A 21,835-nucleotide genomic window follows, 5' to 3' on the forward strand; every position below is an offset into this window, starting at 1 on the left:
GAGTGCATTGAGTGAATGTTGGAAAAATCTCACAAAAATCAACATTAGGATAGGAGAATTTGATCCTAAATCTGTGGTTTAGGGTAACTTCTACCTCAAGCTAACTTACATAGCAGACCATTGCTACCAATAACCAATATGACCTTTGGGACATTTTTCCTTGTGCTCCAATCAAATCACTCCTCTAACATTAAAATTGAGCAGGGGTTAGCTCCAGAGATCAACACCAATCCTATGATGTGTGAAGTACATATTTCTTGTCACACACATACACAAAAATATATTTTTAAAGAATACGCCAAAATTTATTAGACATGTTTTCCTGCTTCTAAAAAAAAAAAAAGGTGAGATTAAAGTCTATGCAGTGTTGAATGAGTCAAGTATATTACAATGTACATATAAAAACTAGTGTGCAGCAGGCAGTGGCCAGGCCATGGCGTTTGGTTTCTGTTTGCGACACTATTTGTGGGACGACGATGTAGCCAAGGGGTTTGGTGTCACCGGCATCTCCCCGGTCCATCACGTCTGTGACCACCGCTCGTCGTATGCTGGCGATCAGAATTCCTTTACCGAGGGGATCAGAGTCAGAAGATGTCGCTACCCCCTCAAAACAGAGCAATAGTTCAGCAGCAGAAACCCAAAAAGCGCCAGGAAGTCTACATTTGTTCAAAGCAATTTTTTTGAATACATCGAAAAACAACCCAAAAAAAACACTAGTATTTTTGGCACTACTAGAAAATCTAAAACAGAAACACAGAAAAAAATAGCTTTAAATAGCTCAGCCCTGGGTATCTGAAGGTTGTCACAATCGTTAGTATCGATATCAGCATAAGTTTTACAGTCTTAAAAAGGTTTAGCACAACTTATTTGAATATTATCACTGGCAGATAACTTCCAGTTTAACAACTTATTCCAATTCAACTGAACAGCAGAAGACAAAACGTAATAGTTACCAGTACCAGCTTGCACATTCTCTCCCATGATCCTACCACAAGTGCTGCACTTCGGCACGGGTTTGTTTTTGTAATGATGGTCAGATGGCTGTATATCAGCATACAATTAATGGCTCCATTCAGAGGAATACATCAGGATTTCGTCCATTGATGAATTGGGTTAGATTAACACACGTCATCGTAAATCATCTTCACAGAAATCGCTGAAGTCATCATCACATGTTAATGTCTACTCTAAAATGTGACATACCCCTTTTAGCAGTCATTTACGGTTAGGGTTACAGGAGAATTGGCAGCAGGCAGCGCTGCTAGCTACCTCTAATGATGATGAATAATGCATGGCAGAGATCGTACACTATGGGCTTAATACAACAGGGAAGTTTTCATTAGGGCACACCCATAGCAAAACATTTTATTTTTTTCATCACACACTGAAAATAAGAGGTTCCTATTGGACCAAGTCCAGCTACTCCTGGCTGGTTTCAGACAGTTTTCTTCCTGCAGGTGCCTAATGAATACGACCCAGACACATTTGACTGGGCGGAATCGTGCCAGTCTTCACCTCCATGACAGGAAGGGGGAAGAGTCCACATAATCACCCCAACACAAGCACCTTCTCTGGGGATGGCAGAAGAGGGAGAGCCAGCAGTGCGGACGGAGAGTGTATGAGACAGAAGGAGAGGAGGAAGGCGTTCAGTATCAGAGTGAAGGAGGGAGGGAAAGAGAAGGAGGGAGGGAAAGAGAAGGAGGGAGGGAAAGAGAAGGAGGGAGGGAAAGAGAAGGAAGAGGGTAACTCTGTATATAGTCTCTAGTACATTCCTTCTTCGCGGTGTGTTTGCTGTAGGTGTGTATACTATATAGGGAAGCCTGTCCACATGATAGTGGCTTAGTGTGACAGGGGGGGTTACCTGTGTGTGTGGATGCGTCTCGCAGCTCGCTAGCCTAGTCCCAGATCTGTTTGTGATGTATGGCCTACGGACAAAGGAGTTGGGCTACACGGCACTAAGCAGATCTTTAAATCAGGCTCGTGCTGCTTGTGTCTGAAACCTCAGAGGAACTCCCCATTGACGAGGAGACCCCTGACAAAAGGCAATATGGGTAAAATGTATCAAAATAAAATAAAAGATGCTAATAAAATTTAAGCTATGTTATTCTTATGGAACAAAAAAGTAACTAATAGATGTAAACTATCTTGCTTTTGCTGGTCGTAATCAATTGTCAAAATAAGTAAATAGTTAATTGAAACTAGTCAATGGAACAGGGAGACCCCCTTGTTAATAAAGCAACAGTGGTGGCTTGTGAGTTTTTGCTGTGAGTCAGTCAGTGCATCGTATGGTAGGTGTACATCGCTCAATTTCAATGTACAGTACATTTACTGAATGTCAGTGTATGAATGAGTGTGTGTTTGTGTGTGCGCACGCAAGTCCCCTTGGATCTGTACACGCACGTTAGCGTGTCCATCAGTTTCTTATAGTTTAGTCTGTTTCCCCCAGAAAGCGTCTCTCTGGTCAGCCATCTTGGCTCACATAGTCCCCAGGGGTTCTCCGTAGCGGATTTTCTGGCCGGCCTTCAGGTTGAAGGTGAAGTCGTGCGGAGCCTCGAAGAGCAGGACGATGGTGGAGCCCAGGTTGAACTCTCCCAGGTGCTCCCCTTTCCTCATGCTCACACCCTCCTGGTTGTTGTTAGACAAGTAGCTGAAGTCGTTGTACGAGCCTTTGCTGTAGCGCGGGCTGTTGGTCCGAAGCTCCTGGGGGGGAAAGTGGGGCCAGTTTAGTAAATATATATTAATCATATATTGGTTATAGAGCATAGCTTTATACCCCCCCCCCCCCCATAAATTCAGTGTCCATCCATGTGATGTGTTAAAAAAACAAATTGGAGAATAGTTGAATTGGACTAATTCCCATTAGACAACAAGCAGCGCAGCTGAATGAGGTCATATCCTCCTGTTGTGTTGACTATTCCCAGGTGGAAACAGCTTGTCTCGCTGGCCCCCTCAACTCATCTCACCATCATCTTTCTCGCCTCTCCTCCCACTCACCTCCTCTACTTTATCCTCCCTTCCCACCTGACGAATTGACAAGGAAAACTGTAGGGCCTAATCTCATGACAACTGAATCCGGAATCCTATGACTAAGACACAAAAACAGAGTATTTCCTGGTCAGGTCACAATGTCACATGGTAAGGAGAAACTCCTGTATCCATCTACTTCAGATGAAACGGGACAGCAGGCTGCGCCAGTGAGCAGAACGTCCCCTTATTGGTCTGCTCTCTGTTGACTGACCCAGGGAGGCAGCCCAGTGGCGAGCGTTGATCCAGAGGACCAAACGCATTAGCCTGTCTGCCCCCGAAGCCGAGATCCTATTGACCTACAGCAGGAAAGTGAGAGAGGGTGGGCTTTTAAAACGTCCACGTCATCCTAAGCCTCTGCTCTAATCAATGGGAGTCTACGGGACATCAGCCAGTTTGAACACAGTGAGTGTGGAGATTAAATAGGCCTACCAGTGTGTGTGTGTGTGCGTGTCGGCAGCTTAGGGAAATGGCCTGACGTACAGGTAAGTGAGACAGGAAGCAGAGGGAGCTTAATGGAGTGATAAGAAGTGTAACAGAAACCCTGAGTCAGGCTGGCCCACTCTCAGCTTTATGTCACACTGACTTTGTACTGCATGTACTGTTATGTCCTAATAGGTTAAGCAGGTGACCCTTGTATGTCCTCACAATATCAGAGAAAGAGATCGCCATCAGTAACACATCAAACGCCAGTTTGAAAATGTGTACATACACTATAACTGCACAACAGTATAGAATTGCAGTGTAAATACATGTTTAATAAACAATAGTGGGACCATTAACTTTGATGCTCCCATTCAGAACTTCCTCCATGTATATGGACAATGCCAAGGTCCCTAAATACTATGCCGTGGCGAGACATTGATGCTGCACTACGCACCAGCCGGCGCAAAATGGACGAGTGAGTGGTTATATACTATGACAGAACCGGAACAGGTTCAGACTAGTGAAACATCCAACCTAAGTGTGTTTTTAGCTCCAACCTTGTCAAAGTAGATGCGTATGGAGCCCACGTTGGTGGCCCCTACAGCGGTGAGGGAGAAGAAGCCGTGCGTCCACTCTCCACTCAGCACCACCCTCTCGTTATGGCAGAACAGTTCCTTGATCCAGCGAGCCACGCCAGGGTTCACTGACATCAGAGAGCCTGGGAAGGACACAGAGGGAGCAGAAAGTAAATACACAGGTATACCGACACAGATACAAAACATAATACAAACACGGCAAGCAGCACTATACACCAGTTTATTAGGTACACCCTGTGTACGAAAATGGTTCATGCCTACAGACCAGAGTCACGTGGTTGTGGCTTGCTATATAAAGCAGGCAGTCAGGCAGAGGCATTCAGTTACTGTTCGATTGAACGCTATAAAAAAAACGGGCATAATAGTGACCTAAGCGACTCAGAGCGGTATGGTTGTTGGTGTCAGGAGCACCGGTTCCAGTATCTCGGAATCAGCCAGCCTCCTGGGCTTTTCACGCACAACAGTGTTTAGGGTTTACCGAGAATGGTGGGACAAACAAAACATCCTGTCAGCGGGTGAAAACGGCTCGTTGAGAGGTCGAAGGAGAATGCCAAGAATCGTGCCAGCTAACAAAATGGGCCACAAAGGGGCAAATAACAACGCAGTACAACAGTGGTTTGCAGAATGGCATCTCGGAACGCACGACTTGTCTGTCCTGGTCACGGATGGGTTATTGCAGTAGACGACCACACTGGGTTCCACTCCTATCAGCTAAAAACAAAAAGAAGCGGCTCCAGTGGGCACGCAATCACAAACACTGGACAACTGAGTGGAAAAACATTGCCTGGTCTTGCGAGGCATCCTAGAACAAAAAGTCTGACGTGTTTGTAAGAGGGGTCATATTAACGTGTAGTCCAAACTCTTCGGACGGTACAGACAGAAGTTGGCAGAAGAGGCTGTACCGAATTCAGACGAGTCCCGTGATGCTTGTGAGGGTCGTAGAGCAAAATGGAGAACACCATTGCGTTCATGAGAGTCGCATCTTTCCACAGAGGGAAAACCATTTGCATGCTACAGAAGTTTTTCGAGAAGACCGATTTTCAGGACGTCTCATGATCTGACAAAAACCACTCTAGCTCGCATCTGCAGAAGGGCGATATTGGCGGATGTGGTGGATTGAGACGCAGCACATGCAAAAAAACAAAAAACATCTTAAAACCTCTACAGGATCAGTGTACCCCCCGCGGTATGGTTGAGCTAATGTAGGCTAATGCATGAGGTTGTAAGATACAAAAAAGTATTCACCAGGACATAGACATATCTGATATGGGCAGAAAGCTTAAATTCTTGTTAATCTAGCTGCGCTGTCTAATTTACAGTAGCTATTACAGTGAAAGAATACCATACTATTGTTTGAGGAGAGTGCACAATTATGAACTTGAAAATGTATGAATAAACCAATTAGGCACATTTGGGCAGTCTTGATACAACATTTTTAACTGATATGCAATGGTTCATTGGATCAGTCTACAACTTTGCACATACAAAGCTGTCATTTAGTGGCCAAAGTCTAATTGCGCCTGGGCTGGAATAATACAATATGGCCTCTCCTGCATTTCAAAGATGGTACAAAAAAAAATACTAAAATCTAGATCTAATGTGTTATATTCTCCAACATTCATTTCACATTTCCACAAACTTCAGTGTTTCTTTTCAAATGGTATCAGAATATGCATATCCTTGCTTCAGGTCCTGAGCCACAGGCAGTTAGATTTGGGTATGTTATTTTAGGCAAAAATTTAAAAAGGGGCGGATCCTTAAGAGGTTTTAAACAGACGGATATTGATGTTTTTTTATTATTATGTTAATTCGATTTCTGCGTGGCCACGGAAATTGTAGGAGAAGGGTTAAAAAAATAACCACCAGTCAGGAGGATACAGACAGCTCAAGAGGTATGCTTAGATATGCAGAAAAACCTACATATATATATATATATATCATATTTTTTACATAGAATGAAGCATAATGATTACTGCTCTAGATTGCAGGAAGCCGTTTCAGGTTTTGGAAAAATAATTATCCAATTTACCAGCCCCAGCCATCCTCACATACTTTGTGCCTCCATATGTTTTGGGGTGCATGATTATGATGTGTGTGTCCTGAATGTCCTGGGATTGTCCTAGCATAGCGGAGTAATTCTGGTGTTAATATAGGGGAATTTCAATGTTGAATGTATGAGCAGGACAGTCCTAATAGCACACTGACCAGGGAAGTGTCTTCTGTGGGCCACCCTCCAGTCTGTGGGGGAGTGGAAGCAGTGGTAGTCTCCTGGAGCCAGGTACACCACACAGTGGAACAGCTCATTCCCCTCTTTAGTCACCAGCAGGTCCTGGAATGAGCTGGGGTCCTCTTCATCTGGGAAACACGCACATAATTATGGTCAGCAGGCAGGGTGGTAAGGTGCGTCATACAAACCAATCCTAAATCCCTAGCCTCTAAACAAAACAGGATTAGATGTGTCTAATTCTGATAAGATGTATAAAAATGATTGGGGGCAAGGTGGGCCTATTAGGTCTACAACATCAGTTATACTGTATTTACCCGCCCAACCCTTTGAGATCAACAAGTCTCAAGGGGATTAAGGATTGAATTAGGATTAGGTATTAGATCCCATTAGACTGGGGAGAGGGAAGAGGTACTCACTTGATGGCTTGATGGTACAGTTGATGGCCTCAGCCCAGGTGTGGGGTCCTAGGAAGGTCTCCAAAGAGTAGGTGACTCCTTTGACTTGCTCCACCTCACAGTTCCGCACCCGCCCAAAGTGCAGGATCTTCCCGTCTGCTGGGCTGATCTGAAGAAAAAAAAAAAGACTCCGACATTTACGGCTTAAGCCAGGGATCTACTCCTCTATGTCTAGAATATACAGTACTTTCAGAAAGTATTCATACCCCTTGACTTATTTCACATTTTGTTGAGTAACCGCCTGAATTCAAAATGGATTAAATATCGTTTCTCACTCATCTACACACACACCCCATAAAGCCAAAGTGAAAACATGTTTTGAGAAATGTTCGCAAATGTATTGAAAATGAAATACAGAGATCTCATTTACATAAGTGTTCACACCCTGGAGTCAATACATGTTAGAATCACCTTTGGCAGCGATTAATTGAAGCGGTGCGTCTTTCTGGGTAAGTCTCTAAAAACATTGCACAAATGGATTGTACAATATTTGCACATTTTAAATTCTTCAAGCTCTGTCAAGTTGGTTGTTGATCATTGCTAGACAGCCATTTAAGTCTTGGCATAGATTCTCAAGCCGATTTAAGTCAAAACTGTAACTAGGCCACTCAGGAACATTCAACGTCATCTTGATAAGCTAGTCAGCTGTATATTTGGCCTTGTGTTTTAGGTTATAATCCTGCTGAAAGGTGAATGGGTCTACCAATGTCTGTTGGAAAACAGACGACCAGGTTTACCTCTAGGATTGTGGCTGAGCTTAGCTCTTTTCCGTTTCTTTTTATAAAATAAAAAACTGCCTAGTCCTTGCCGATGACAAGCATACCTATAACATGATGCAGCCACCACCATGCTTGAAAATATCAAGAGTGGTACTCAGTGATGTGTTGGATTTGCCCTAAACATAAAGCTTTGTATTCAGGACATGAAGTTAATTTCTTTGCCACATTGTTTGCAGTTTTACTTTAGTACCTTATTGCAAAAAGGATGCATGTTTACACTTGGTCATTTAGGTTAGTATTGTGGAGTAACCACAATGTTGTTGAGCCATCAGTTTTCTATCACAGCCATTAAACTCTAACTGTTTTAAAGTCGCCATTGGCCTCATGGTGAAATCCCTAAACAGTTTCCTTCCTCTCCGGCAACTGAGTTAGGAAGGACGCCTGTATCTTTAGTGACTGGTTGTATTGATACACCATCCAAAGTGTAATGAATAACTTCACCATACTCAAAGGGATATTCAATGTCTGTTTTTGTTTTTGTTTTTTACCCATGTACAAATGTGTCCTCCTTTGCGAGTCATTGGAAAACCTCCCTGTAAAACACCCTGTGTTTGAAATGTACTGCTCAACTGAGGGACCTTACAGATTCTCTCATCTCTGTACCCCACATATCGGTTATCATAAAAAATTATACACTTATTGCACATACAGAGTCCATGCAACTTGTGACTTAAGCAAATTTTTTACTCCTGAACTTTTCCATAACAAAGGAGTTGAATACTTACTGACTCAAGACTTTTCAGCTTTTCATTTTTTATTAATTTGTTAACATTTCTAAAAACATAATTCCACTTTCAAATTATGGGGTATTGTGTGTAGGCCAGTAACACAAAATCAAAATTAAATCCATTTTAAATTCAGGCTGTAATACCATTTTTGGGGAGAAAGTCAAGGGGTGTGAATACGGCACCTTTCACACCAAGACGTTTTTCAGTCAACTTTACCAATGCCGCCAAATGTTTCCGCATTTTCTTTATATATCTGCCGGTAACAAAGCCACCAACCGACCTCGTCACGATTGCGGTAATGTGTTTAAAAGTCCTGTTGGGAGTTTGAAAAAGAAAGTAAGAGATGGTGTGATCACGTCCAACGTGGATCAATAAAGGAACTTTCTGATACCATCCTACAGGAGGTTCATCCAGGTCAGAAAGCAAATAATGCTTCTATATAAAATAAAAAAACGAGGACATGGGCTCAAAAAAAATGAGGCACTGTTTTGAAATAATTTTATGACAGCGGTTCCACACATTCTAAATACCTTTATTTTATTCTGTTATATTCTATTATATTAAATCTTACTATAAAATATAGGCCCTGTGTGTTGACTGATCAGGGCAGGGGAAAGTAGGCAAAGTGTGTCTCTTGTCTGTTTAATTAACAAAATAACTATAGATTAATTTGCCTTGCACAGCTATGGGATGAACAGACCAGTAGCCTAACATTAAACTCAAAATATGCTATTCTATTGAAAAAAAAAATTTTTTTTAGCCTTCTGTCTTAGGACCTGCATAAACACATTTATAGATTTGTCTATCCACCTCATAATTACCAGAACATCTGACAATGTTTTGAGTAGCCAACTTTTTATTCACCATAAAAAGAAAATACAAATCATTATTTACAATGATAAACTGTGTGGTTCGAGCCCTGAATGCTGATTGGCTGACAGCCGTGGTATATCAGACCGTATACCACAGGTATGACGAAACATGTATTTTTACTGCTCTAAATACATTGGTAACCAGTTTATAACAGCAATAAAGCACCTTGAAGGTTCGTGGTAAATGGCCATATGCCACGGCTAAGGGCTGTATATAAACATTTTGTACAGCGTCACATCCATAAGGGAGGACGTCACATCCATAACGGCCAATTTCTCTAAAGTATGACATTTTTTATATTTTCATCGTTGTTTTTGTGTGTAGCCATGCCTTACTATCAAAGTGGCTATTAATATTTAACCCTAAGACTTTGAGATTCAGACTTCTGCTTCTTTGAACGTGATGCAAATGGTTACAATTAGTGAAATCATGCCATATTTAGACTAGATAATGTTAAACGTTGGAGTGTTGGAATGTGGAGCAATGAAATGGGGTATCAGTCTACTTGGTGACACCCACACAACACAACTGAAGAGTTTACACAAATATTAGCATCTTAGCTCCTACTGCGGGAGTTTGACTGTGGGAAATGAAATGGGGTATCAGTCTGCTCAGTACCCAAGTGCTCCCCCCCACAGAGTTATCAGACTTGTTTTTCCTCTGGAATAGTGTTCAATCCAAATAGTAGGTTGACTGGTATAATAAATGTTGCTTATTTCACAGTGGTTTCAGAGTCACACAATAAGAGCTACGATGCTAATGTTCTGTGGATGTCACGGAGCACACTGATACCCCGTGCCATTGATCCACAATCCATAGGCTGTACAGTGAAATAAGTACGCCCCCAATGCAATTCTCAAGTCTAACACATGATTTGTCAAATTAACAAAGTCTCTTGTTGAATTTATATAACATTCAAACATCGTTTAGCATGATCTATTACATTATGGCACGATTCCACTATTTGTATCACTTTCAATTAGAGACATATTTTGAAGGTGAACCGCAAATTCCACTATTGTGTCTACTCCTTATTGTGGCCAGCTTCACATAGGTGGGTCCGAAACCTACACTGGAGTTGCTTACCAAGAAGACCGTGAACGTTCCTGAGTGGCTGAGTTACAGTTTTGATTTCCAAGTAGATTTAAGTCAAATGGCAAGACCTGAAAATGGTTGTCTAGCAATGATCAACAACAGCGGCATAGCTTGAAGAATTCTGAAATTAATACACGTGCAAATGTTGCACAACCCAGGTGTGGTAAAGCTCTTAGAGACTTACCCAGAAAGACTTGCAGCTGTAGTCGCTGCCAAAGGTGCTTCTACAAAGTATTGACTCAGGGGTTGAATACTTATGTAAAATACACATCTCTGCATTAAATGTTCAATATATTTGCTAACATGTTTTCACATTGTCATTATGGGGTACTGTGTGTAGATGTGAGAGAAAAAAAAATATTTAATCCATTTTGAATTCAGGCTGTAACAATAAATGTGGAATAAGTCAAGAGGTATGAATACTTTGAAGGGACAATACACACGCGCACGCATACACACACACTCACCACGCAGTGCGAGTTGCACACGGGCCGGACAGCCGGTTTGAGTTTCCGTCTAAAGAACTCTCCCAGGTTCCTGTATTGAATTAGGTCTTCCACAGCCGCCTCCTGCATGTTGACGCCAAACGTCCAGATATACAGACTGTAGACTGGCTTTCTCAGCCAGGTCGGTAGTTCCACCTGGTTCAGGCGACCCCAGGCCCGAGACAGCAGCCGTGTTGGGATGGTCTTGTACAGAGCAACCTGCGCCAGGGAGGGAGAGATGATTGGGTTAGTCTACACATAGTTAAACTGCATGTTCTCACATTGGCTGCATCCTGGCTTATCCCAGATCGGTTTGTGCTGTCTGGCCAACTCCTATGCTCATTGTTACACCAAACAACCATAGGGGTTGGCAAGACCACACAAACAGATGAGACAGGGCTACTACTTCTCTACTGGGTGAACTGTAACAGGAGAAGCTAGAACCATGGCAGACGAGGCTATAAAGTTGACTAGATCACTAAGCTTAAGGCAAGGCGCAATCGCAACTCTGAAAAGAGCATTAAAAGTCAACTGCATCAAGGCCATGTGCAGGATAGGTAGCAAGCGAGAGTTGAGTGTTTTAACGCGCCTGAATAGATTGAACTTTTGCACTCCTGAAGTACGGTCTTCATTTACAGGTGCATTGTAGAAGCCAAATGTGAACCATCAGAACTCGCACAGATCATGTACATTTGCAAATTAAACTTAAAGTTTAAGTCGCATGGAAGCCATCTTGTCACGGCCTTACAGACCCCTTCCAGAAAATTGAAACGTAAATGGAGCTAGACCAAACTGGAAGTCTTCTGACTAGCTTGGAAAGACCGTAATGTGCAGTATCGAAGAGCCCTCACTGCTGCTCGATCATCCTATTTTTCCAACTTAATTGAGGAGAATAAGAACAATCCAAAATGTATTTTTGATACTGTCGCAAAGCTAACTAAAAAGTAGCATTCCCCAAGAGAGGATGGCTTTCACTTCAGCAGTGATAAATTCATGAACTTCTTTGACGAAAAGATCATGCTCATTAGAAAGCAAATTACGGACTATTTAAATCTGCGTATTTCTCCAAAGCTCAGTTGTCCTGAATCTGCACAACACTGCCAGGACCTAGCAGATTTTTTACTTTTAAACTCTGACAAAAACAGATGCTAGTTCTAGGTCCCAAGAAACAAAGAGATCTTTTGTTGGATCTGACAATTAATCTTGATGGTTGTACAGTCATCTCAAATAAAACTGAAGGACCTCGACGTTACTCTGGACCCTTATCTATCTTTTGAAGAACATATCAAGAATACTTTAAGGACAGCTTTTTTCCATTTTCATAGCAAAAATCAGAAACGTTCGGTCCAAAAATGATATATGTTCTGCATCTATGCTTTGGTCACTTCTAGATTAGACTAGTGCAATGCTCTACTTTCCGGCTACCCGGTTAAAGCACTAAATAAACTTCAGTTAGTGCTAAACACAGCTGCTAGAATCTTGACAAGAACCCAAAAAATGTGATCATATTACTGCAGTGCTAGTTTCTCCACACTGGCTTCCTGTTAAGGCTAGGGTTGATTAAGGTTTTACTGCTAACCTACAAAGCATTACATGGGCTTGCGCCTACCCATCTTTCCGATTTGGTCCTGCCGTACATACCTTCATGTACGCTACAGTCATAAGACGTAGGCCTCCTTACTGTCCCTAGAATTTCTAAGCAAACAGTTGGAGGCAGGGCTTTCTCCTATAGAGCTCCATTTTTATGGAATGGTCTGCCTACCCATGTGAGAGACGCAGACTCGGTCTCAACCTTTAAGTCTTTATTGAAGACTCATCTCTTCAGTAGGGCCTATGATTGAGTGTAGTCTGGCCCAGGGGTTTGAAGGTGAACAGAAAGGCACTGGAGCAACAAACCGCCCTTGCTGTCTCTGCCTGACCGGTTCCCCTCTCTCCACTGTGATTCTCTGCCTCTAACCCTATTACGGGGGCTGAGTCACTGGCTTACTGGTGCCCTTCCATGCCGTCCCTAGGAGGGGTGCGTCACTTGAGTGGGTTGAGTCACTGACGTGATCTTCCTGTCTGGGTTGGCACCCCCTTGGGTTCGCGCCGCGGGGGAGGTCTTCGCTGGCTATACTCAGCCTCGTCTCAGGGTATTAGGTTGGTGGTTGAAGATATCCCTCTGGTGGTGTGGGGGCTGTGCCTTGGCAAAGTGGGTGGGGTTATATCCTGCCTGTTTGGCCCTGTCCAGGGGTATCGTCGGACAGGGACACAGTGTCTCCCGACCCCTCCTGTCTCAGCCTATTTATACTGCAATAGTTTGTGTGTCGGGGGGCTAGGGTCAGTCTGTTATATCTGGAGTATTTCTCATGACTTATCCTGTGAATTTAAGTATGCGCCCTCTCACTCTCACCCTCACTCTCTCCTCACTCTCTCCTCACTCTCTCCTCACTCTCTCCTCACTCTCTCCTCACTCTCTCCTCACTCTCTCCTCACTCTCTCCTCACTCTCTCCTCACTCTCTCCTCACTCTCTCCCTCTCAGAGGACTTGAGCCCTAGGACCACGCCTCAGGACTACCTGGCCTGATGACTCCTTGCTGTCCCCAGTCCACCTGGTCATACTGCTGCTCCAGTTTCAACTGTTCTGCCTGCGGCTATGGAACCCTGACCTGCTCACTGGATGTGCTACCTTGTCCTGTACCTGCGGTTTTGGACTCTCTCTCTACCGCACCTGCTGTCTAAATCTGAATGATCGGCTATGAAAAGCCAACTGACATTTACACCTGAGGTGCTGACCTGTTGCACACTCTACAACCACTGATTACTATTATTATCTGATCCTGCTGGTCATCTATGAAGGTTTGAACATCTTGGCCATGTTCTGTTATAATCTCCACCCGGCACAGGCAGAAGAGGACTGGGCACCCCTCAGAGCCTGGTTCCTCTAGGTTTCTTCCTAGGTTCTGGCCTTTCTAGGGAGTTTTTCCTAACTACCGTGCTTCTACATCTGCATTGCTTGCTGTTTGGGGTTTTAGGCAGGGTTTCTGTACAGCGCTTTGTGACATGGGCTGATGTAAAAAGGGCTTTATAAATAAATTATTATTGAATTCTAATTTGTTAACTGTGCACTTTAGGGATCGGCTGCCTGGGGATCTTCCCCACCCCTTATCCCCGCCGAACAGCTGAAGCCCTTAATGATATTCCATCTCAAATCCAACGCAGCTACGAACGGACCACCGGCACAATAAAAAAATGCATTGGAATAGCCATTTCTTTACATGGCCTCAGATGCGAGGTCAGGGTAATACATGTAGAAATCAGATTTAAAATACACCTGCAATAGAATAGGAGTTTAACAGGTAGGTAAGGAGGGTCTCAAAAAGCCTTTTGACCCCAGGATTAAAAACCTTAAAGCTGATCAGAGTTCAGACTGTAAAACAGAAAAACAGTGGAGAAATACTGGAGCTTATTTTGGAGCTTAACATTGCCGATAGAAATATAATGTATAGATCAAACTGACAAACCGATTCAATGTGCACAATAGAGAGAAGCATGTCTGTTCTACAACATTTCAATGCAAATTCTCTGGAACTTTGCGCACCCTCCTGAATTTAAGCCAAACCGGTGCTGCATGCTGAGTCTGGACCCGCCCACATAACTCATAGGCAGTAAGGTCCTGTAGCTCCAGAGATGATCACAGATCTTGTCCAAACTGCAGGAAATAGATCAGCTGAGGATATGGGTGGCAGACAAGTTCTATCTCCATGATTAAGTATCCACTTTGATTAATAGGCCAAGGGGAGGCGGAATAGATCAACATTTCATTAATAACATTAAATGCTTATTGGTAAGGGGGAAACAGCATCCATTGAAACTTAGGCCACTCACTCGCCCCTTTGCCGCGACAGTGTGAGCAAGCACAGCAGGAGAAGAAAACAAAGCATTCCTCCCGTTATTGTGTGGATCACACAAAGGGCCTTTAATAGGCGTTACGATAGAGCCTGGGCCGAGATCAGAGCTCTGCAGGTCCATATGGGTCTGGCCATCTGTGACAGGGGGGGGGGGGGGGGGGCGCACCTCACATCAGTGGCTCTCTAACAGAGCACTTCTAGCCAAGAAAACCTAGTGAAGCAGGGGAAACAAACTATGTTTGGTAGGAACTGTAATGAACATAGGGGTTATTCAAGTGGATTTAAAGTGCTTTTTCAAGTGTTCCAGCTGCGATTTACTTTGTACTGGAGGAACTGGTATCCTAACTCAACTAGTATTATAGGACTTGGTACCTCTGGATACTGAGATTGTGTGAGAGAGAATGAATGAATGTCACACACACACACACACACACACACACACACACACACACACGAGAAAAACGCTGTAGTAGCTCGTTAGTAGGGAAGTACTCACCCTGCTTGTTGGTCTCCAGCCAACCTTGGCCAGGGGCTTGAGTGCACCGAAGGTCAGGAAGTAGTAGAGGAAGCTGAGCGGCCATGAGCGCAGCCGCAAGACGGGCCGGGACATGCAGCTCAACTGGCCAAGACGACGCCGCAAGGCCAACTGAGGGAACTGCAACCTGCGCAACCATACAAAGCCCTGGGTTGGCACAGGTATGGCAGTGTACACACAAACAGAGTCTCCGACTCACAAACACAGGCAGGACAGACTCACATTCACAGACAAGCACAGAGTCTCTCACCCACGCGCACACCCACAAAGCACGTGAAAAATGACAGAACGTCCACGCAAAGACGTGGGTAAATACACGTATAACGGGAACTAAATGACACGACAACAAAGCACAAACAGAAATAGTTGACAGATGATGCCCTCTTACGTTATACTGTTCAAACACAGCAAATTCCTATCGGGAAATGGGCTACTGAGCCGTCACACGTTCTGACTGCACAACCTCCCCCAGAATCGCCTCAACCACCTAGATGATAGTCTTCCACAGTATCTCATCTAAAACACCCACGTGGTTCGTTTCCTGAAAATTCATATTTCATACAGAACCCACTCTACTCTTCAGGCTGCTTTTAGTCAAATCAACTGTCTCTCCTTAAAATATCCTCATTTCCGACTCCCATCCATCCAGATCTCTCAATATGACATGTTAAAAAAAAATGCATCACTTTATTCGCTTAGCCTTAGGAGAGGGATTTTAAATGACAAACTCTGTGCTCTCGAAGTGTGGGTGGTAAACACACAGCTAAAAACGCATAGAAAAACAGCATATCCACCCAACAGTCAAATCCATAATCTGTCCATGACTATGCCTGGCCACACTGCATAGGTCTATTAAAATAGGCCTCAGTGGTGCCTGTGTTGTCCTGACCCTGTACAATAGGAACAACTAGGGCAGCAGTGATGCAGCGGTGGACTGGACTCTAAGGGGGAGACCAATGTTCTCAACAAGGGACATCCAACACGCACAAATGTACAACACCAAAGGCTTTTAGATGCGATATGGGGGGGGGGGGGGGGGGGGGGGTATAGCTAGTTCTCAGCCAAGTGACAGGAGGTGCTGCAGCCTTAGCTCTGCAAAAATCCAGACTTGTGAAAAGACAGTGAGCGAGTGAGAGTCCAGATTTGAGAGAAGCGGTGGCATAACACAGGCTAGCTGTATAGCCTCTGTGGGGCTATCTATAGGCTTAAAGAAGACCTGTCCACTCTAATCAGGATAACGGCAAAGCGTGAGGCCATGCATGGTTTAGCCACTGACACCCTAACGGACAGCCGTCAGTCAGCAGCACCTTACCGCCACAATCACTGGCATACACACAGATGCTGCCAGCTAGAGAGGACCTGTAGGCCAACAACCCTAATGACAACAAGGGAGAAGGGCTGGAAACAGTTGACCCCCGACCATCTCACACGCACACACACAATCCAGAGACACCGATATTACACACACTGACATGACAGAGAAAAAAGTGGTGTAGTGACTGGCGAACAGTAAGTTATCTCCCGCGGCGTCTATATTAATCCCTGTGTTATTATAGACCTGTTTGGCCTCTGCGTTGAATCAGATCAATTGAATGGTGCTTCACAGGCTGGTGTTGATGCCCCCTTTGTGAAACTGCTGTCAGACGATCACTCGCCACTGGCAGCACAGCCGTTCAGACACAACACTGCCCATATTGTTCCACTATCTGAATACACATGTATCTGAGGATGGCCTATAGATCCGGAGCAGCGTGTGGAGCTGTGAGGTTCAGTGGGTCCACACAGACAGCCGCACACCACCACATTTTACTGTGTAATTTCTCAAGGGTTTGAGGACCACAGCACGGCAGTCATGAAAGAAAAGGATATCATTAAACACATCTGAATGATCCACAGCGATTTAAGATCGCCCCATTCTGGAAATCTGGAATGAAATTCCTGATTCATCAGGGAAAAATCCCATCTCTGATTACTTTGGCTCCACGGTAGCTGGGTACGGGATTACTTCCACTGAGGCACACTGCTGTATGGTGCCTAGTTAACTGGAGATAGCGACTGCTCTCCTCATAGTTACCGCTGGCTGGCTGGCCTAGTTTGGACTGCAGAGCGTTAGACTGGGCCACTCATCCTCTCTAAGCTCTAAAAACAGAAAAGCAAGGTTTACTACAGAGCCTGGCCGGGTACACAGCCTATAATTAGATTCCAGCTAATGGCGCTAATATAGATTTAGGGCAATTCCACGATAACGGAATTGCGCTGAGACTCAGATTTCTCACTTTAAAAAATGTATGCCAAACAAATACGATTGATTTACAAAAAAAAGTTTCACAAAACCATACAACTCTATGCACAAGGACTACTTTTAACAATTTAAACAACATTTTACAAAAACATTTTTAAAAAAGAGAATAACTCTGCAGATGCAAAGTTCCGTAAAAAACGTAACTTTTTTTTTTTTTACGTCCACGGTTCCCAATAACTGCTCCAAATTAACATTCAAAAGATAAAATTAAGAATGGGGTGTCAGCTATGACATGACACATTGAATTTAATGAACTACAGTAAGTGAAGTGGATTTACACCCGGTAACGGAATTGCATCATGGCTCCCTGATCTGTATTACACAGAAATGTATAATTATGGATATGAATGCAACTCTTTATAGAGATGAATACTAAATAGGTACAAAAAAAGGGTAGAAATATGCAAAATCCATTGCATATTTCAATATTATTCTACACACTGGCTCTTATTTTAATGAGCCCCCCCCAAACAAGAAAACATTTGAACCGACCTGTTTCACAAGTTAAACATCAAAGTACAGCAGAGTATAGTTCAGTACAACTCTAGTGTGCTCTACTGAATTTTACAATACTGTATTTAACTCTACGCTGCTTTTCTTTACTGTACTGAACTCTTTCTTTACTGTATTGTCCAAACTTGTGAACCAAACTGTGGTTTGACTATGATTTTCCATTGCAGCCAATTCAATTGCAGAAATTCCGTTATTGTTTTTTCTGAAATTCTTTGAAGATTTGGTAACGGAATTTAGAGTTCACTTAATTCATCAACAAAATTGATATCAGTAAAAACACTAAGTAATTGACAGACCTTCCTTCACTTGTTACTTCTGTAAACGTTCATTATCCTCCCACATGAGGAAGAGAAATGAGAAAATATCTTAAGACACTTTTTATACACACAAACGTATGTGGACACCCCTTAAAATTTGTGGATTCAGCTACACCCGTTGCTGACAGGTGTATAATTTTTTATTTTTTTTTAAATCGAGCACACCGCCATGCAATCTCCATAAACAAGCATTGTCAGTAGAACGGCCTTACTGAAGTGCTCACTGACATTAAAACGTGGCACCGTCATAGGATGGCACCTTTCTAACAAGTCAGTTCTGCCCCGGTCAACTGTAACTGCTGTTATTGTGAAGTGGAAATGTCTAGGAGTAACAACGGCTCAGCAACGAGGTGGTAGGCCACACAAGTGCACAGAACGGGGCCGCCGAATGCTGAAGCATGTAGAAATAGTCTGTCCTCAGTTGCAAGACACTACCGAATTCCAAACTGCCTCTGGAAGCACTGTTCGAACTGTTCGTCGGGAGCTTCATGAAATGGGTTTCCATGGCCGAGCAGTCGAACAAAAGCCTAAGATCCCCATGCGCAATGCCAAGCGTCGACTGGGGTGGTGTAAAGCTCACCGCCATTGGACTCTCGAAAAATGGAAACACGTTCTCTGGAGTGATGAATCATGCTTCACCATCTGGCTGTCAGACGGACGAATCTGGGTTTGGCAGATGTCAGGTGAACGCTACCTGCCCGAATGAATAGCGCCAAAGTAAAGTTAAGGTGGAGGAGGAATAATGGTCTGGGGCTGTTTTTCCACAGTTTGGGTTAGGCCCCTTAGTTCCAGTGATGGGAAATCTTAATGCTACAGAATACAATGACATTCTGGACAATTCTGTGTTTCCAACTTTGTGGCAACAGTTTGGGGAAGGCCTTTCCTGTTTCAGCATGACAATGCCCCTGTGAATAAAGCGAGGACAAAAATAGAAATGGTTTGTTGAGATTGGTGTGGAAGAACTAGACTGGCCTGCACAAAGCCCTTACCTCAATCCCATTGAACACCTTTGGGATGAATTGGAACGCTGACTGCGAGCCAGGCCTAATTACCCAACATCAGTGCCTGTTATCACTAATGCTCGTGGATGAATGGAAGCAAGTCCCCGCAGCAACGTTCCAACATCTAGTGGAAAGTCTTCCCAGAAGAGTGGGGGCTGTTCTAGCAGCAAAGGGGGGACCGACTCTATATTAATGCTTATGATTTTGGAATGAGATGTTTGACGAGCAGGTGTCCACATACTTTTGGTCATGTAATGTATGTGGGTTTTTGGTAATGGAATTTCAAGGCACTAGGAAATGTTTCTTAAACTTCCCGAAGGGAGAAAGATTACTCCTAAACTAAATGTGTTGATAGTAATTGGCAGGGGTCTTTACTTCAAAATGATGTATTTCTAATACCTTAAGACTTTTTAGGAGACGTTTTCTAAAGACCACTTTTCCATCTGTTTGACCAGAAATCAAAGCCTTTACTTATTCCTAATATTTATGATGGAAAATGGTAAAAAAAAAAAAAAAGCTCAAAAAAGCTTACATTTGACATTCTCCTATGAACTTTACGTTGGTACTCATGGGTCCTTTTACATGGAAATTACCCTGAAAGTCATTAATTTGCTGTAATTGAATCTCAATTCTCATACAAGTCAACCAGTGCAGTAGCATTTAAATATTATTTACCGTAGCCTGTCATGCACCTTGGTTTCAGCAAACGCAAAGTATAGCTTAAATATCCCAGCCAACCACAACAAACGCAACAAAAGTAACAAAAAACCAACACGTAAAGAATACACTTCTGTAATTGTTTTATTTCCCGGCTATCCAGTCTCCCTCCACCACACAAAACGCAGGCACCAACAGCACCCCCCCTCTTCAATGCAGGCACATATTAGCCAATCACTGGCTGCATAGCATTCTCTCTCTCCTGCTTCGCTCTATCTACATCAACAGTCTCTCTCAGCCGCCACACAGATCTCTAAAACTACATCTATCCCTCACTTCTTTCAGGCCCACTTCCGAGGTTGGCTGGGTAAGGCTGGCTAACTGGCTGTATAGGGCTGGCCTTGGCCTGGCCCAGATATATTGTTCCTCCTTAGACTGGCCTGCCTGGATGGGGCTTAAGGGCATTACGCTGCAATTAGGCCAAACAGCGGCTTTGTGCTGCCTGGGACAGAGAGAGAGAGAAGAGAGCGAGAGAAAGAGCGAGAAAGACGGGGCTTTGGGAGAGCGGACAGACTGTGGCCACTCAATATTCAGCCCCTTGGTTGTCCTGCTCCTCATGTAGCAGCTCAACACGAAGTGCACACAACCCCCCACTCACAAACCATAACTGCCCGAGCTTCAATCTCACAGCAGAACATTACATTAATCATCCCCTCTATGCTCGCTCTGGTCATCCCTCTCTCACTCGCCTTTAATCCATCTCTCACATACTGTAAACAATCACTTTATAGGGTGAAAACCATTCGTTCCCTCTCGGCGTCAGTCTTGTCTTTGTCATGTCTAACAAGCATGTTATACACATGCTAAGGCATCCTGTGGTCATTCATCTCTTGTTCTCGCTCTCATTCTCTCCTGCTCTCAGCATACCTGAATCGGTTCCTGTGGCTGAGTGCTTGGGCCCCGTGGCCTGAGACGTTGCCGCCGTTGCCTCCCCCCTGCTCCCCGGCAGCTCCTGTGGAGCTGATCGTCCGGAGCCGGCGCACATCAACCCTAACTCTGTGGAGATTGTAGCAAGACGGAGGGCTGTGCAAAGACCTGCAGCATCTCACCATTTCCCTGAGCTCTGCGCTGCCGCCCGCTGAAGGCTCCTGTTCTGACACATGATCACTGAAGGCGTGGGGGGGTATTACAGACGCTTCTCTCTCGCGCTCACTGGGGCTGCCGCTCTCGCTCGGTGTGCGCACTTCTGTTCTCTTGCTGGATCTCGTTATCTCGCTCTGCTACTCTCAAGCCCAGCCCCCTTCTCTGGTAGGACGGATGTGACGTGGTGGAGGGTAATCCGTTCGCTCCTCTTCTTTCTCAGGGATCCAAGGGCCTCTGGAAGTGATTTTGTACTAGAGAATGGGCATTTTCTGGGTGGGCTGACTGTTTCACGGCTAACCTGAAAGGAACTGCAGCAGACTGGTGACGGTGGGAAACTGGAGGAGGACTGGTCTGCCTGGGGGAGGGGCAGCTTGATGATAGGAGGGAAATGCGACAAGTTTGGTTTGCGATTCCTATGGTTGTTGATGTAAAGAATATTTGCTGGTCTGTGGTGTGTAATGAGGAGCAACCAGACGCTGCACTTGACACATTCATGACATTGCTTATCCCAGTTACTAATAAGCATGCACCCTTTAAGAAAATGACTAAAAACCGTTAAATCCAAGGTTTGATAAGGAATTGAAAAACTATGGTTGAGAGGGATGAGGCAAAAGAGATAGCAAATAGGTCTGGCTGTACAACCGATTGGCAAACGTACTGCAAATTGAGAAATCATGTGACTAAACTGAATTTAAAAAAGTAGTTACTACACTATGAAAGACAGATGCATGACTAAGAATGATAGTAAAAAGATTTGGAGCACCTTAAAAAAAAACGTTGTCTTTCAAC

At 44.0% G+C, this 21,835-nt stretch overlaps 1 protein-coding gene across 4 annotated transcripts in view; it reads right to left on the minus strand.

Annotated features, from left to right (window-relative positions):
* Positions 1–668: 668 nt before the first annotated feature.
* LOC120021326 (phosphatidylserine decarboxylase proenzyme, mitochondrial-like) overlaps positions 669–21,835 on the minus strand; it is a 38,019-nt gene continuing 16,852 nt past the window's right edge. For 2 of the 4 annotated variants that reach the window (XM_038965035.1, XM_038965036.1), the window contains exons 2-7: positions 15,075–15,240; positions 10,671–10,907; positions 6,690–6,837; positions 6,252–6,401; positions 4,008–4,168; positions 669–2,700 (exon numbers count right to left, since the gene is read on the minus strand). In XM_038965035.1, the coding sequence (XP_038820963.1) occupies positions 2,476–2,700; positions 4,008–4,168; positions 6,252–6,401; positions 6,690–6,837; positions 10,671–10,907; positions 15,075–15,240 (1,087 nt within the window). In that variant the 3' untranslated portion in view covers positions 669–2,475. Of the gene's footprint in view, positions 2,701–4,007; positions 4,169–6,251; positions 6,402–6,689; positions 6,838–10,670; positions 10,908–15,074; positions 15,241–20,830; positions 21,085–21,835 lie in introns of those variants that run through there. The other 2 variants (XM_038965033.1, XM_038965034.1) reach the window with 2 other exon arrangements.

Source organism: Salvelinus namaycush, chromosome 26 (assembly GCF_016432855.1).
Source record: "Salvelinus namaycush isolate Seneca chromosome 26, SaNama_1.0, whole genome shotgun sequence".
NCBI classification, from domain to species: domain Eukaryota; kingdom Metazoa; phylum Chordata; class Actinopteri; order Salmoniformes; family Salmonidae; genus Salvelinus; species Salvelinus namaycush.